The sequence below is a fragment of the Tursiops truncatus genome, chromosome 2, assembly GCF_011762595.2.
Source record: "Tursiops truncatus isolate mTurTru1 chromosome 2, mTurTru1.mat.Y, whole genome shotgun sequence".
NCBI classification, from domain to species: Eukaryota; Metazoa; Chordata; class Mammalia; order Artiodactyla; family Delphinidae; genus Tursiops; species Tursiops truncatus.
In genome coordinates, this window is record NC_047035.1 from 172062972 (window position 1) to 172081691 (window position 18720).

The window sequence follows — 18720 nt, forward strand, 5'->3', positions numbered from 1 at the left end:
GGAGCACAGGCTCCGGACGCGCAGGCTCAGCGGCCATGGCTCCTGGGCCCAGCCGCTCCGCGGCACGTGGGATCTTCCCGGACCGGGGCACGAACCCGTGTCCCCTGCATCGGCAGGAGGACTGTCAACCACTGCGCCACCAGGGAAGCCCGTGAATCATTTTTGACTCTGCACTCCTCCACATTTTCTTCCAAGTCCTTCCAAGGCTAACTTCTTAATATTCTTCAAATGCATCTGCTTCTTTCCATGTCTAGTGCTACCGTCTTAGGTCACGAGATATTTTGGGTTAATCAATAACTTCTTAACTAGACTTCTTGCCCTCAAGTTCTAACCCTGTCAATCCATTTACTACTTTGCCACCTGAGTGACACTTCTGTAACCTACCTTATTGTACATTCTCTTGTTTATAATATTCAGTGGTTTCTCTGGGGCCTTAAGGGTAAATTTATTTTTTAAATTTTATTGAAGTGTAGTTAATTTACAATGTGGTGTTAATTTCTGCTGTACAGAAACGTGACTCAGTTATACATATATATATATGTGTATTCTTTTTCATATTCTTTTCCATTATGTTTTATCATAGGATATTGAATATAGTTCCCTGTGCTCTACAGTAGGACAATGAGAAAGATTAGATAAATAAGAATCAATGGGATGGGAGTTAGAAAATTCAGTGTCATGGAAGATGAAAGAAACAAGTATTTTCCAGATAGAGTTCTATCTGAGACTAGAGAATGATGGTAGGCACATTTCCACAAACAATTCACTCCTCTTTTAGAAGAATGATTCCTTGTCTTTTGGGGAAATCCTAGAGATGTTCTAATCAGAATAATTTCAGAAGTTAAAATTTTCTTTTTACTTTGTGTCTGATTTCAGTGTATGGAAACCAAAGTGCTGCAGAAAATATCTGGTATCTCAAGCAGTGATGGTGCCGATGAAAATACACTTCCTCAGTTGGCGGAGACAATCATTGCTTTGTCCCTCCAAGGTGTTTGTCTGGGACAAAGAAACTTGCCGTCCCCAGACTATTTTACAGAATATATTTTCAGTTCCTTGAATAGTACAAATACGCTCCATCTATCAGGTAAGGATGCTTTTCATGAATTTCGCTTCCCAGTCACACCTACTAAATATAAACTGCCAAAAACAAAAGCAGAATCATTGCGACGACTGAATTTGTCCAGGTATGTTTTAAAGACCCTTTTAATCTCAGCATGTAGTGAGACAGCCCAGGGGGCCTTTTCAGGGCAGACATGCTATGATATGTATGTGGTGATAAGGCAAAAATGTGCACTCAGGGCTTCCCTGGTGGCGCAGTGGTTGAGAGTCCGCCTGCCGATGCAGGGGACACGGGTTCGTGCCCCGGTCCGGGAAGATCCCCCATGCCGCGGAGCGGCTGGGCCCGTGAGCCATGGCCGCTGAGCCTGCGCGTCCGGAGCCTGTGCTCCGCAACGGGACAGGGCACAACAGTGAGAGGCCTGCGTACTGCAAAAAAAAAAAAGCACTCAGCTCGTTTGAGCAGGGATGATGAAATTGTGGATGGAGCGCCAAAGGGAGAGATTTTTATGATCTGCTACTAGGACTAACTGAACACTTTCCTGTTTGGTACAAAGTGCTGGGCCCGGGGGCACAGAGTATCACGTAGAAGGATAAAATAGTATTCAAAGGGTGCAAGAGGCTTGGTAGCAGTTTGCTTGGAACCATAGAAGTAAGTCATTTAATGTTAAATAAAAGTACTGTGAAGTACGCATCCTGGCTGCGTTCGTGACAGCCAGTGTTGGAGGGATCTGAGGTAAAATAAGACATCATGAGAGGAATCAGAATGTGTGTTTCACGCGTTTCTTTGTACTTGACAAGACATTAAGAGTGAAATGACTTATTTTTTCATCTGCATCGGAATGCCCTGCTTTGCACACACACCAAGGTCACATTCTTCCTCTTGGGAAGTCACAACATAGAAGAGAAATACAAATTTTCCAAGGTACCAGCAACACCCTCATGATCTAGATAAATCTTCTAACTCTGAAAGGGATCAAGAGCTAGGAGTCATACAATTCCATGCAGAACTTCCTCTGACTTGTTTGTCTAACCCACTGAACGACAGGTGTGTTTTTCTGCAATTCGTCTGTATTTGCTTTAAGAAATGAGAGAAAGAAATCTTTATTAAGATGAAAATTGAAGTATAATTCAATCGTGTTACCTAGATGTCATCACTAGGAAATAGGCCGGGGAAAAGCATGCTACGCTGAGAATGATTTTGATGTAGCAAACAGGAATTGCTAAATTCAGATTTTGAGTGATTGAGTTTTAGCAGGACAGTTTGCATATCAACCGAAGGAATGGAATGATTTCCCTTTCCAAGTAAAAATGTATGCCACCTGAAATAGGACGAGCCATCAGACCGGAATACAGAATACAGTTAGAGGCAAGCTGTACTGTAAGATCAAGGCAAGTTGTCTAGATATTGACCATCATGGACCCTGGATAAAAAAACTAAAATAATTGTTTGTGAGAGGTGTTCAGTATCACCCACCTGGGCACAAAGCGACCACGTTTGCATTTGAGAAGTCAGAATTCCATCCCATCCCAGTGCAATTAGATGCTTATTCCAGAGGCCCCAAGGCATTTTTTTCTAACAACTGCCTCTGAGCTAGGGCTCTACTGATACCAATTGTATTTTGGGGTAGAGGGGGAAAAAGTATGGTATTTTTAATTTTTTTAAATGTTTTTATTATAGAGATTGTTAAACATAAACAAAAGTAGAAACAATAAAATAGTGTACCCCCATGTACACAGTCCCCAGCCTTAACAATTAACAGCAATTGGATAATCTTATATTTGCCTGCATCCTCTCCCAATCACTTGATTATTTTGAAGCGATCAACCTGTACATATTTCTGTATGAATCTCTAAAAGAGGAGGATTTTTTTTTTTTTTTTTTTTTTTTTTTGCGGTACGCGGGCCTCTCACTGTCGTGGCCTCTCCCGTTGCGGAGCACAGGCTCCGGACACGCAGGCTCAGCGGCCATGGCTCACGGGCCCAGCCGCTCCGCGGCATGTGGGATCTTCCCGGACCGGGGCACGAACCCGTGTCCCCTGCATCGGCAGGCGGACTCCCAACCACTGGGCCACCAGGGAAGCCCAAGAGGAGGATTTTTTTAAAAGCATCTATTACAAATATCACTGCTAAAAAACCCGAATGATTCCTTTAAATATCATAAAAATTTCCTCCATGTTCACATTTTTCTGCTTTTTAAAAAATATTTTTAGTTTTTATTGAACCAGGATGTAAATAAGGTCCATAAAATGTGAATTGTTGGTATGTCTCTGACGTTTTACTTTTGATAGGCACCATGCCCTTCCCCTCCATTCTATTTTGTTGCAATTTTTTTGTTGAAAAAAACAAAAAGGGATCATTTATCCCATCTGGATTTTGCTGATTGCATTCCTACTCATTTTACATGTGTTTCTTTTTTTTTAAATTAATTAATTTATTTATTTTTGGCTGCCCTGGGTCTTCGTTGCTGCGCGCGGGCTTTCTCTAGCTGCAGTGAGCGGGGGCTACTCTTCGTTGCCGTGCGTGGGCTTCTCATTTTGGTGGCTTCTCTTGTTGAGGAGCATGGACTTTAGGCACGCGGGTTCAGTAGTTGTGGTGGGCGGGCTTCAGTAGTTGTTGCCACAGGCTCAGTAGTTGTGGCTCGTGGGCTCTAGAGCGCAGGCTCAGTAGTTGTGGTGCACAGGCTTAGTTGTTCCATGGCATGTGAGATCTTCCCGGACCAGGGCTCGAACCCGTGTCCCCTGCATTGGCAGGCAGATTCTTAACCACTGCACCACCAGGGAAGTCCCTTACATGTGTTTCTATGCAACGTGTTTCATGTATATTGATTTTTATACGTAGAGGTTTGATTAGTTTTAGGTTGTTTATTTATTTGGGGCTACAGTCTGATCGTTGGTATCTTCCATCGGCAGCACATAACATCTGGTTGTCTCTTTCTGAGAAGTTATAAGCTATTGATGGTCATTGCCTAGATTGATCAGTTGTTTGGGGCTTACACAGTGGTGATCTTCTGATTCTCTCAGTTCTTCTTCATGTTTCAGTGTAATAATTCTATAGTGGAAAATATTTCCCTCACCGCAATTTCATTTTATTGAGGTTCTTAAAGGAAAGTAAGGATAAACTCTTGATTCTTTAATTTACCACTTTACAAAATAATAACATAGTTTCCTTGCATCCTCAAGGAACAATGAGCTTTTCTTTTTATATCATTATGATTTCTTATCTCTCAATCTATTGTGATTATTATCCTTTTGGTACTCAGATCGTTCCCTCTTTGACAAGTGGAATCTTATTCAAGGTGGCTATAAGTCCTTTTGTCAAAACCCTTAACACATTTTATATCTCCCTTGCTCTCCAGTATAAAATATTCCAGGTTCCTCTTGTACATTTTCTGCCTAAGCTGGGATAATTGTTTCTCCAAATATTTTTTATCTTTATATAAACCAATTAATCAAACTTCTCTTATTGCTTTTGGATTTTGAGTTAGAGTTGAGAAGGTTTCCCACATTCCCAGGTTATAGAAGAAGTTACTCGTGTTTTCTTCTAGTACTTGTATGCTTGCATTTCTGATCCATTTAGGATTAATTCTGGTGCATGTTGTGAGGATTAGATCCAGTTTATTTTCTCTATACGACTATGCAGTTTTCTTTATACCTTTTATTTAAAATGCAGTGGAAATTATTTCCTCCACTGGTTTGAGATGCTTCTTTTATATAATAAAATGATAAATGCAATCAGGTCTATTTCTGTTTTCCATTCTGTTCTAGTGGCCCACTTGTCTATCCATGTGCCAGTACTGTACTGTTTTACTTATAGTGGCTTTATAGTATATTTTAATTTCTGATAGAGCTAGCCTTCTTCATTGCTCTTCTTTTCAGGGTCTTCCTGGCTTGTTCACTCTTCCTAACAAATATCACCTAACTGTCAAGCTCTGGGAAAAAATAACCCTGTGATAATTTTATTATAATTGCAAAATAATTATAAAATAACTTAGAAATGATATTTATAAGATGTTGCATTTTTATATCCCATAGTGTTTCTATTTGTGCCTATCTACATGTGTGCTTTTGTGGAGTGTTTTATTATTTCCCTCACATAGGTTTTAGACGTTTCCTGGTACATTTATACCTAGGCATTTAACTTTTCTTTTGGCTCTCTTACCTGGGGTCCTCTCTTTCATTACAGCTTCTAACTGGTGTTTGTCTGTGTGAAGGTTAGTGATTTTTTTTAGATTAATTTTATAACCTGTTCCATGATTCAATCTTTCATTTTATTTTGCCCTAATTTTTTAGAGTTTTCAGACAGTTTTGCCTCTTCTTTTTCAATTCGTGTGTGTCTTTTCTTTGTCATCTAATTACACTGCTTAATAACCCCGATATAATGGTAAATATTTTGAGAATGGTCTGTACCCTTATCATATTTTAGACTTTGAAAGAAAAGTTTGTTTCCTCATTGAGTTGAGAGAGCAATGACACAGAAAAATATTTATGGTCTTTTATATTAACCCACATATCTACATTTCTAGTGCTCTTCATTTCTTCCTGTGGACTTGACTTACCATTCAGATCATTTCTTTTCAGCTTAAATAACTTCATCTAGTGTTTCTTGTAAGACAGTTCTGGTACCAATGAATTCTCCATTCACTGTTTATCTGAGAATCATTTTATTTCACCTTCATTTTTTAAATTCATTTATTATTTATATTATTTTTTAACATCTTTATTGGAGTATAATTGCTTTACAGTGGTGTGTTAGTTTCTGCTGCATAACAAAGTGAAGCAGCTATATGCATACATATATCCCCGTATCCCCTCCCTCTTGCGTCTCCCTCCCACCCTCCCTATCCCACCCCTCTAGGTGGTCACAAAGCACTGAGCTGATCTCCCTGTGCTATGCGGCTGCTTCCCACTAGCTGTCTATTTTACATTTGGTAGTGTATATATGTCCGTGCCACTCTCTCACTTCGTCCCAGCTCACCCTTCCCCCTCCCCGTGTCCTCAAGTCTGTTCTCTACATCTGCATCTTTATTCCTGTCCTGCCCCTAGGTTCTTCAGAACCTTTTTTTTTTTTTAAGATTCCATATATATGTGTTAGCATACAGTATTTGTTTTTCTCTTTCTGACTTACTTCACTCCGTATGACAGACTCTAGGTCCATCCACCTCACTACAAATAACTCAATTTCATTTCTTTTTATGGTTGAGTAATATACCTTTGTACATATGTGCCACATCTTCTTTATCCATTCATCTGTCGATGGACACCTAGGTTGCTTCCTCACCTTCATTTTTGAAGGGTTGTTTTGCTGGATATTAAATCCTTAATTGATAGTTCTTTCTTTCAGCATTTTGAAAATCTTATTCCACTACTTTCTGGCCTCTATTTTTCAGATGGGAAGTCAGCTATTGATTGTATCAATGCTCCCTGGTATGTGATGAGTCATTTTTCCATCACTGCTTTCAAGATATATCTTTGTCTTTGACTTTCAACTGTTTGACTATGTCTGGGTTTGGATCTTTTATATTTATCCTACTTGATGTCTGATGAGCTTCTTTTTGTTTTGTTTTGTTTGTTTGTTTTTTGACCATGCCCCATATTATTTCCCCAACCTGGGACCTTGGCAGTGAGAGCATGGAGTCCTAGCCACTGGACCACCAGGGAATTCCCTCTGATGAATTTTTTGAACATTGTAGATTAAGGCTTTACATCAAATTCAGAAAGTTTTTAGCCATTATTTTCTCCAGTATTTTTCTACTTCTTTCTCTTTCTTCTCTCCAAGTGACTGCCACTACATATGGGTCAGTATATTTGCTGTTTCCCACAGGTCTCTGAGACTTGTTCTTTCTTTCTCTCTTTGTTCTTCAGATTAGATTATTTCTATTAATTTATCCCCATATTCAGCAATTCTTTCTTCTACCATCTCTTCTACCATGTGTTGCACTCCTCTAGTGAATTTTTTACTTCATTTATTCTGTTCTTCTACTCCAGAATTTCCATTTAGACTTTTATATAGTTTTGATCTCCTGATTGAAAATTGCTATTTGTTAATTTATTATTGTCATACTTTCCTTTAATTTCTCAAATATTATTCTCTTTAGTTCCTTGAACATACTTATAATGACTGCTTTGAACTCTTCATCTGGTAAATCCAACATCTGGGAATACTCAGATACATATTTATTGACTGCTTTTTTCCCTGACTCTGAGTCACACTTTTCCATTTCTTTGCAGGTCTCTCTCTCTCTCTTTCTCTCTCTTTTTTTTTTGTTGTTATTGTTGAAACTGGCCATTTAAAATAAAATATTGTAGTAATTCTAATTTGCAGTTCTCCTACTACTGATGGTAACATTTAGGAAAACACCAGAGGTATTTTTTTCAGAAGTAGAAAGATGAATAAATCCCAAGAAATTCACCATAATATTCAATTGTTCTCTGTATCAGTCATTTTTAAGGCTACAGCTGTACCAAGGGAAACTAAACTGCAGTCTGTAAACTGACACCCATACCACAGTAGCATTAGAAAACAAAGTCTCTTTTGTCCCAGTAATCTCAGCTGCTTTTCAATTCCTGTTTCTTTCCTGCATTAAACACTGAAGAGGAAAAAGGTTAGATTGACTTTACATTAAAGTTATAGTTAATCTACTAAGGATGTATAGTGCCTAAAGGGAATAAATTTTCTAAGGATTAAATCAGTTTCATCTTTTGTTTACATTTTTATAGGGAACACCTAGAAAAAGAATTAGTTGACTTACTAGAAGGCACTCCATTTTTGGAATTGCTCATTTCATCACGGTTCAGCCCTAAGAGCTCAAGATCTTGTGAGAGAATCATTACCGTGTGAAGTATAAATACTCTTTATTCTTTTTTTTTTTTTTGGCCATGCTGTGCAGCATGTGGGATCTTAGTTCCCTGACCAGGGATTGAACCTGTACCCTCTGTATTGGAAGCACAGAGTCTTAACCACTGGACCACCAGGGAAGTCCCTAAATGCTCTCTGTTCTTGTTCAGAGTAAAACCTTGGCTTTTCATTAGAACTTAGAAATTTACTTAGTAAATATCTATGCTGCGGCCGTGTGAAATTGTGATTATTCTGAAACTGGCCTGTCTTTATGTGACACCAGATTTTGTATGAAATTTCTAGAACTAGACCAACTCCTCAACACTCTCTGGACTAAAAATACCTGTATCAGAAAAGATAGAATCCATCAACTTCAAAGGAAACAAAACAACCTAACAGTCCATGATTGGGCCTACCCTAATCTATCTGTACGCGAGGACCCAGAATCAGATGACAGTCCAGTTTCCTGGGATCAGGTATTGTCATTATTCCTCTTGTACCATCATTTGCTGTTGTCAAAGGAAGTAGCTGTGAACATTCTCTAAGAGTTGTTGAAAAGTTAAAGGATAATGTAGATTTCCTTAAATGTAAAAATATTCTATTTCCACAGTGTGGGCAGGGTTTTTTCTTTTTACAAGTGGGTCTCTATAGACATAAACTTGAGGTCAAGATATTTAGGAGAATGATATATATTACTCTTTCCTCCACTGGGTCCATACGGAATGCATGAATAATTAATTCAGCAAACCTGTGAGCATTTGCTATGTGCTAGTCACCGTCATGGGCAACAGGGATAGATAATTGAACACAAATAGGCACGGCTCCTATGGCGCTGACAGGGTAGTGGGAGGATATAGACGTTATACAAAAACTTACAATGATGAATGAACACTTTAAAGTTAGATTCGATTAGGAAGAGATTACTTTGGATTGTGAGCAACAGAGAAATATTTGTATAGTAGGTAGCACTGAGAAGGTTTTTGAGAAAAGGTGATATGTGAGCCTATAAACATGTTCATATTCTTATTTCCTAAAGTTGTGTTCCAAAGGACATTCACTAGTCTACCTAGATAATTCTTGAAAAGCGGTGCTATGGTCAAATCTGACTGGGAAATACTGAAGGTGCGTATTGTACTGAAGCATATTAATGTGGCTGGGGAGGTCCTTTAGTAAATAAAATTCTTTAATCTTATTGGAGCGAGCATTTTTCAGACTCTGTTACACATAGAAACCTTCCCTGCCCTTATTATTTGACATCTTGAAAAATTGATATTCCATGATCATGGCTTACATTTAATGAGGAAATGAATACTATGTATTGGACACTGCACAATTTCACCTGCATTCTTCATGTAATTATTACGACAGCTGTGTGAAGTTAGCTTATATGATTGCATCCTACAGATTAGGAAATTGAGGCATGGGGCTAATACGTAGTTGCTTAAGTTCACAGAAACTGAGGTATATACATAGGTTGTCTGACGGCATATTCTGTGCTCTGAACAACTATGCTGTTTGAGAAATGTTGACTTAAAGAAGTAAAACTATTTTTGTTATTTATATCTTGGATGAGTTAATATTCCTATTAAGCGCCATCTGTATTTTAAAAGAGCAAAATTCCTTAAATATTTCTAACGATAGTGAAGGTCGTTCCTGTAAGTTAGGAATGGTCGGGCATTATCCCATAGTTTTGCTACGATATATTTTAAAAAGTGAATTTCTATTAATTAGACCAGATATCAAACGCATCAATTAAAGCTGATTCTTTCAAACTCACACTTCGTGTATTCAACTGAAGGTAACAGGAGTTGATGCCTATATCAATCCTTGTTTGTGAAGTCTCTTTAAATGTTTCTTCAGGGCCAGCTCTTAGAAGGGAACCCATTTGTCTGATGGAGACCCTCTTTGCATAAAGAATGAAGGTTATTTCTCAAAATGTAGGGGTGACCTACTTAAGGCATGCATCTTCTAAGAACAGTAATAATCATTTTCTGTGCTGACTCTGCAAGATAAACAAAACAACCTCTTTCTCAATTCTTCTCTGTTCCAACATGTCACTTTCTTTGTGACTTTTGAGGGGACCCTAAGGTAAGAGGCTAGATCTGGAGATCCTGCCTATATTGTTTAGGCCGGTGGTCCTCAAAGTGTTGTCCCTGCACCAGCTGTAACAGCAGCACCTGGGACCTTGTTGGAAATGGAAATTCTCAGGTCCCACCCCAGAAGCTACTGAATTATACCCTGCAATTGTGGAGTTCATCACCCTGTCTTTTAACAAGCCCTCCAAGGGATTCTCAAAACTAAAGTTCCAGAAGCAACACTTGAGAATGTGTTTGTAAAGTTTCCACAGGAATCTGATGATGTCCACACAAGTGTACAAGTATGTTGAAATTTTATGTGAAGGAATAAAGCTATTTCAAAGGTTATTGACGGGATAATCTAAATTTCCATTCTGTTTTCTTCTTCATTAAAAACATTTTGTCTACCAAAATTTTATAGAATATAATGAATCCCCTTTAAGGACACTTGTGTTAGTGATTTCAGAAGAAATGTAATGCAACAATAACCTAAATAGTACAGGAACAGCAAGTAAATATCAAGGGCATAGACGCTTATAATAGAATAGCCTTACTCTATGAGAAGGTATTCTAAAACTAGAAACTATTCAGTTCCTTGACAGTGAACTGCGGGAAGATGCATGGCATTCTTTTCATGTTTATCTTTCCACTCTCTTACTTCCCAGGCAGGCATTTTTCAATGAGAATGTTTATTACGAAGGATTCATTATCAGAAGCTTGTTAGTTTCCCTTTATTGTTGCCAGTATTTTTAATGATGAAGTAATTCTATTCCATGATTAATAAATGATACAAAAGAGACTATTGTCTTTGGTGTAAATTATTTTGATAAAGGGAAAAAAATCACAAGTTTAGCTTTCTGCTGCTGCTTCTTGCAGTAGAAAACTTTTGGAGTTCTTGCCCAATCCCTTTCTGAGAAATGGCTTTCTCACCCACAGTGCTGGGTCCAGAAGCCGTGTTTGAAGAGCGTGGTCCCACCTCCTGTCTCGGGGGCAAAATTGATGGAATCAAACGGGTATTTGACCAAGAAAACCCATCTATAGCTTTGCTGAGCCAATCAGATCTGTCAGGATTTGCAGACTCAATCCAATCTTGGGTTCTTGGATGGAAAGGTCACCTTAGGGTCAGGGCTTATACGGCCATGTGTTTATTAAAGAGAGAAGACCAGATTTTGAAAGGAAGTAGATGTCTGCAGAGGGAAACAGAAAGAAGAAAATACTAAGCCCCAAAGAGACAGAGGAAAGTCATTGGTTCTAATTTTCCAGCTTCCGGTTCAGTTCCTCTTGAAATGTGGCTGTCCTTCCCATCTCAGACATCCTCTGTAAGCTTCCTGCATCCTCCCCTTGGTGTCTGCTGGTTTGAGTAGGTCCTGTTCCATGCAACCAAACATCTCCCAATCAAGATAAAGCTTTTTAACCCTTGGAATCATCCCGAAGGATTTTTGTGTGGGAGAATCCAGCAAATGTGTCGTCATGATTTTCTGATTAGCCATGTGCCTTTGTTTAAAATCCCTACTTTCTACAGCATGGCAGATCAGACGATCCTTGTATACATCCCTGACTTTTTTGAAGATACCTTACTGTGACTAAAGATCACACTGATCTCGCATTGGGGTCTTATTTCAGTAGAAGACACGCATTTGTGCTAGCGAAACTATACACCCTTCTCATCCACATATGAAAACTTTTCAGTGTAATTTTTGATGCACAAAATGTCAGCCCTTAACACTTCTGAAATGGACAGATGCTTTGAGGCAAGTTTTAGAGACCCGTTTCATTTGTTGTCTGTTTCTACTTCTTATCTCATAGATATCCCTATACAATATGAAAAAAATCACAAAGATCTAGATAAAAATGAGTGAAATCAGTAGGCAATAACAGTGATTTCAACTGTTTTTGTGGTGGGAGGCTGTCAAGGGACAGAGGTAGCCATATCGTTCAGTGTTTACACACCAGCGAGTTGATACAGCATATTCACTTTTTAAAATATTGCCTTGACTTTTATTGCTTTTGGAAATGCATGTTGCCTACAAAGGCTTGCTGAATCAGAGAATATTAAAGACGATGACCTCATTACCTCAGAGCACCTTTTATCCTGTGAAGTTTTAGCTTTGTTAATAATACAAAGCCCTCCCCCCTCAAGGTTTCCTTAGGCTGCTGGTTAGAACACTGTCCACACATTGTAAAACACGGTGCATCTCTTCAGGAAAGAAAAAAGTGTGCAAAACTCCTACTATATAATACTCAGAATGAAAGTGAGATACAGCTGCTTTAATCAGAGATGAAAGATAATCCTGGGGAATTATTTATGGACAGAAGGCTTCAGGGAGACACACATAGTAATGGCTTCATGTGGAAGGGTTGACTTGAACCCTTCCGCTTAGTTCTGACTCCTCAAGAATGGTAGTCGATGGGGAATTTGGTTCAGTGCTGAGGATGGTAACAGTGTATTTTCTTCCTCCTACAGACTTGCTTCTCTGCTGGACAATTCGTGGAGATATTTCTACAGAACAAGCTTTCAGCCATTTCTAAGGAGGACTTTAAGCAAATGAGTCCAGGGATCATCCAGCAGTTGCTGAGCTGCTCTTGCCAGCGGCCCCAGGACCAACAAGCGAAGCTGGGACCCCCCACGCCGGAGAGTAAGTTCTGGTTCTTCCCTCGGAGAGCTAACGCACACAGTGTACGCGATAATGATGGTGAGTGAAGGATACGTACCATAGACCAGGCACCGCTCTGAGCATTTTACATTGGTCAGCTCATTGAGTCCTCACACAGTGCTACCAGCTAGAAATTATTATTATTATCCTCACTTTAGAGATGAGGAAACTGAAGCACATAGAAGTTAAGTGACTTGCCCACGGACACACAGCTGGTACGTGATAGAGCTGGGATTCAAACCCAGACAAGCTGTTTTTAACCACCTATGCTATACTGCCTCTCAACGAATATTTTATGTTTTGTGTATAACTTACATAAATCAAGTTTGTCCCCTGTATTTGACTCAAGCACGGACCAAGTTCAAAGTCCGTAGTTGAGAGGTGGCCTGGAATATGAGAAAGGGCGTCGGTGTTGGGGTCAGAAATGCAGAGCTGAGTCATGCCTTCCTTCCCCAGCCAACTCTGCGATCTTCAGCAATCTCTTTATATCCCAAGCCCGTCTCTTTCTCTGCACAGTGGGAAGCAGTGATAGTACAGGGCTTCCTATCCATTTCCACACTGTGGCACACAGTAAAAATGAAGGCACATTGGGGTCAACCAGAGAGGCTGTCCTGGGGTGGAGGTGACCAGTGCAAGGAGGTGCCGGCCTCCCGGTTGTGGCTGGCAGCCCCAGGAAGTGAAGGGATCAGTACTCACACTCACCTGTGACCCGTAACATCACTGCAGTTGGTGAACACTACTCTAAGACTTCGCAGTATACCAGTGACGTTCCAGGGGGCTAATGCGTACAAAAATGCGTTCTGTAAATTTAAAGCACCTGACATTTAAAAGTCAAGAGAAAAAAAATGGTGGCCTAAAAACATCTATGATGGATAGTAAAAATATGACATTTAACTATATTAAAAATATTACCGGGCTTCCCTGGTGGCGCAGTGGTTGAGAGTCCGCCTGCCGATGCAGGGGACACGGGTTCGTGCCCCGGTCCGGGAAGATCCCACATGCCACGGAGCGGCTGGGCCCGTGAGCCATGGCCGCTGAGCCTGCGCGTCCGGAGCCTGTGCTCCGCAACGGGAGAGGCCACGACAGTGAGAGGTCTGCGTACCGTAAAAAAAAAAAAAATTACCATTGATCTGAGGGCCTTATATATTTTTCAGAACTGCTTTTCTTTCTCTTTGAGGTAGTCTGCAATGCCCATCGTAGCAGAATTGTTCAGTTACTTATTTCTGACTCATAATGGATCCTGCATCGAGTGATTCATTTGAAGATTGTGAACAAAAACATGCCAGGTCCATATGTCTAAAACTTCACGTTCACTGAGAGGAAAAAAAGCTTCATTAAAAGTGAGCAGCTAAATAATTCAACACCTTGTGGTCAGCGATGGCTCAAAAATGGATCTGTATAACCAGACACCTCCCTGGCACGGGGTCTGGTTATACAGGCCAATTGGAAACAGGGTTTTGGACTGAAGATCCATGAAAAAAGCTTAATTCCCTTTTTAATTAACTTCTAGACCCTTCTAGGAAATAGTCTTCCTGAGAAAAATCCAAACAAGTCATACTCACTAAAGAACCTAGAAAAACAGCACCGTCCTCAATTTAAAATGTTGCATCATATAACTAAAGAGAAAGGTTTGTGTTGCTGGCCTTTTGAAATTACAGGAATGTAAGACGTTAAAGAGAGGACGACACAGGGACACGTTATTAAGAACACAGTGTTCAGTATGCTGAAACGCAACCCCTAAGCACCACCTTCAGTTGAATTTCCAGGAAAGAATGCTATGGCCGTGTAGAAATCGTTTCAGACCTGTTCAAAGAAGCTGCTCAGGATTGGTTAAGAATTTAGTTGGTAGGTCCAGTTCTGTTGTAAGGATGGGAAAGATTTATATCGAATCTGACTCCAGTCAAGAAAGATTTACAAGCTCCCAAGGAATGAAACATCCTTTCTCTTCCAAAACCGCACTGTAGCTGCCCTCAGGACAATGGGGAGAGTAGAAGAATTAAAGAACTTGAAACTTTGCCTTTTGCCTGGGAAATGCCAGCCCCTAATCTGTCCTTGTTGAGTTTCTGACATTTTCTTATCTTTTGTAGCCACCATAAAAATGTGGCAACTTTGAACTTTATTAGGCACCCAGGTGCTCATGTTAAACTTCAAATGTCTTTAATTTATCTGTTAGTCAAGAAGAATCACTTTCGCACTGAGAGTCTGTGGAAGAATGGAATGTGAAACTTGGTTAAATATCTCTAGGGATTTTTTAACAACATAGGTATTAAATTAGAGCAAAATAAAACCTCTAGGCAGGTGTATGATCATTCCAGACTATTGCTGTTATTTTTGTTTAATGTCGTAAAAAATACATGCACTTTACCATCTCAATAAGTGTACGGTTCGGTAGTATTAAGTATTTTCACATTGCTCTGCAACAGATCTCTAGAAATGCCTCGTCTTGCAAAACTGAAACTCTGTATCTGTTGAACAACAGCCGTTCTATAGATTTCCCTAGCAGCGAAGGAGTAGCGGTGAGAGTGGGAAAACTCACAGCGAAGGAGTAGCGGTGAGAGTGGGAAAACTCACAGCGAAGGAGTAGCGGTGAGAGTGGGAAAACTCACAGCGAAGGAGTAGCGGTGAGAGTGGGAAAACTCACAGCGAAGGAGTAGCGGTGAGAGTGGGAAAAATCAAAGGGTGAAAGTTTTTTGCCTCCCCTGAGTACACCACCGACTTTATTTTAATGTTCGATCTCTGTATAATTTAGAGCTTGTAATTCGATAAGGGTCCTCTTCACATCCCAAGCCTATTGCCATCTTACCAGCTAGTGTCATTAACATGACGTACTGTGGAGAATGACTGTCCCAGAAAAGTACAAGAATGATGAGGGTGCAACATCTTCAATTATAACACCTTTTAAGATGGTAATTTATTAAAATCCACAATGGGCTTTAAGTGCAATAGTATGATAGCTGAAATTGTTTGATTTTTTTATCTATCTGTGGTCACGAAAGGAAATGAGAGTTTAATTTTGCAATTACCTACCTTCCTTGTTTACAAACCATTTGGCCTGACGTTAGTAACTTCTAATTTGAAACAGAGTATTCGCTCTGGATATGTGCAACCAAAGGAAAATGGTGTGTGAATACTTTTTATTCCCAAATCATATATACTTGACTCTGAAAGCCATTTCTTTCTCTTAATCTTTCTCTTTCTCTTTCTTCCTTTACCCTTTTATTTCTTCTCCCCTCCTACATATTTGTTTCTGTTTGAATAATTGTAAAAAATTGCACTTTCTGAACATTTAAAAAATCTAGAAGCTTAGAAATACAGAATAAATTTTAGGGGTTATAAAAACTTATTGCAATAATCCAAAAGGTAGGCTGTCCAAATTTATATTATTATCCATTACACATTGATCCGTTTTTACCAATACAATCGCTCGTTTTAGTCAGAGAATAATAAACACTTCTGACATTACAAATAATTTTGAGAATTTTTGTGAGAAAGTACTCATTTTGTCCACAAATATTGATCTACAGTGGCCCAAACTATATGCTCCTTCTGTAACCTTGCTTCCTTGCCTTCGAAATGTTTAAATGAAATGAAATGACAAATATTACCAGTGTCTGTCAATAGAGGTTGTAGTTTAAAGTGAGAGAAATTATTTTCTTTGGGGGTAGGAGGTAAGCTAGCTCCTTGCTTGCTAGTGTGATTTTTTCATAAGGGGTGGTCAGGATAACTTCAAAGCAACGGAATAATTTGGAGAAAGTCTTTTCATTCTTTTCCTTACAAATTAAAGCCTTGAAACCTTTTACCCAATAGAGCACTCACAAAACAGTTTCGTATCCCTATCGGTTGTAGCACAGGCTGGGTTCTTCTAGCATGTTCACTGGCAGAGGCCCTCATAGGGGCTCTGACTGTTTTGCAATCTCCTTTTTGGCTTAGAATATGGCTACAGCACCATGGCCGTGACGTTGCTCACGCTGGGCTCCATGCTCGGGACGACCCTGACCCTTTTCCACTGCTGCGAGGAGAGCTATCGGCTCATTTTACAGCTGTTTGTGGGTCTGGCTGTTGGGACACTTTCTGGGGATGCTCTGCTCCATCTGATTCCTCAGGTAAGTGGCTATTTTCCGTTTCAGACGGAGTGTTTCTAATTTCTCTTTACTTTGTGCCACTGGAGGTGTTTATGCAGAATTTCACAGTGACGTGGATGCATAGATACAGTGGCCAGTGTTTTCCGTGATAATCAGTGTTATTTCCCCAGAACCCTTGTAGGAGAAAAGAGATGATTAATCATTAGATCCACCAGGTTATTCTTACTTTTGAAATGTAAAAATACGTGATCAGATATGGATTCCTATTAACAGAAATTCAGGAAGTGTACGTATCTGTAAATAAAAACGAATGGGCTATAAGATGTACTGGTTTTTCTCCAGTGGCCCCCACCCCTCATCAGATCCACGCTCTGCTCTTCTCTGCCCCTGAAGATTGCACCCCCTCAGCTCCCTGCAGGCTGGATAGTTGTTTGAGTTCCCCCAGCGGGTGCACAACAGAAAAGCCAGGGCAGGAGGAGAGAGTGGCAGGGGTATCTCTTCCCCACTCCCTCCCTCCAGCACTAGCTCTAGAAGTGGCTGATTACCGGCCGTAATACACCTCCTGCAGGAGGCCTCCTCCCTAACTTCATCTCCCATGGAGCTTCAGTAATTGAGCTCCAGTTCTTTCCAACCTTTGCCCTTTGCCCTTTCAGCCCTAAGAGTGATAATGGTTCCCTGGGGTTGCCGGTTTCCGGGTGTCTCATTATCCCTCGTTCATACTCTTGACACCTGCCCACACCTCTGTCATAGCTCCACCATTAACCTCTCTTCGTTTGAACCATCAAAATGAATTTCTCTTTTCTTGCCCAACTATTAGCATCTAGATTTCCTTTAAGAAACATGCAATCTCCAGGAAGCTGGCTCTTTGCTGAAGTTTTCAGAGGCTCTTTATTTGTCAGAGATGAAAGGATTAGAACCAGAGATGCAGAAGAGTTCAGGGAGAAGGGTCTTCAGGTGAGGTTATGTATTCCTCCTGAAATCTCTCATGATGGGTAATGCTGAGCCAATGATTTCCCCCACGTCTCACAAAGTCTGAGATGTTAAAGTTTTCCACAAGCCTCTAGCAATTTCCTGCAGGGTCCCTCTTGTTGCTTAGAGGCTCAGAAATTATTATGTGTTCTGAAAATTGCAAAGTGAGCATTGGAGATGAAACAAACCATTATTAGTTTTAATTTCCCTTATAATCTAATTTTCAGGAAATATTTCAGGGCTTACTGGCTTGAGGCAGTGGCCGAAGCCTGTTGCTAGGTCACTGCAGTGGGTGCAGAGCTGTTCATTGCCCAGGATCCTGGGAAATAGCAACAGGATCTTAAGGCTGCCTGGGTCTCCCCGAGTGGGAGAGTACACAGGCCAAGGCAGCAGGGGTGGACGTTGGGGGGAGTGGGACTGTCCACCAGCCCTACAGAGACATATTTACAGAGGGGAACTTAGCTGGGTTTCACTTAGAAGGCAGTTGCTTTACTTGAGGAAAGAGAGGAGGACATAAGTTATTGGGAAGAGGAAGATAGATGCCGTACAGGCGTGGTGGAAGGCTAGAAAAATCAGTGGTTCCTGAATGTGATGCACGGCAAGTGTTTAAAGGTCTGCACAGAAATGAGAAAAATCCCACTGTCACGATTTCCTCTTTTAACTAGCTGCATTGATTCAACTTGAAGATGTACATTTTATTCTGAGATTGTGAGGTTTTCCTCTGTTTTCTTTTCTGACATGACAACGTCCTCTGTTTTGTGACATCATGGTAATTCCAAATATTAGGTGCCTGTCCTTTTAAGTCTTTACCAAAAGAAAAAGTGGACTAACCTGTATACGTCCTTAGTTATGTCCATACACTCAATGTGTATATGGAGATCCGTACATATACTCACACATGTGTACATATGTATCAATGTGTATATGCATATGTACATAAATATCTATATACTACTTATATGAACATATACACATATAATTTTTTTCTTTTCTAAATTTAATGGTTAGTAATGTCCTAAATATGGAAACCACAATATTTCCCAAACT

General features: G+C 40.1%; 1 protein-coding gene across 7 annotated transcripts in view; it reads left to right on the top strand.

The window, feature by feature from the left end:
• Nucleotides 1-18720, top strand: part of SLC39A12 (solute carrier family 39 member 12) — a 72442-nt gene that overhangs the window by 15694 nt on the left and 38028 nt on the right. For all 7 annotated transcript variants that reach the window (XM_073801702.1, XM_073801703.1, XM_073801706.1 and 4 more), the window contains exons 4-7: nt 877-1084; nt 8197-8369; nt 12433-12604; nt 16553-16725. In XM_073801702.1, the coding sequence (XP_073657803.1) occupies nt 877-1084; nt 8197-8369; nt 12433-12604; nt 16553-16725 (726 nt within the window). The remainder of the gene's footprint in view (nt 1-876; nt 1085-8196; nt 8370-12432; nt 12605-16552; nt 16726-18720) is intronic.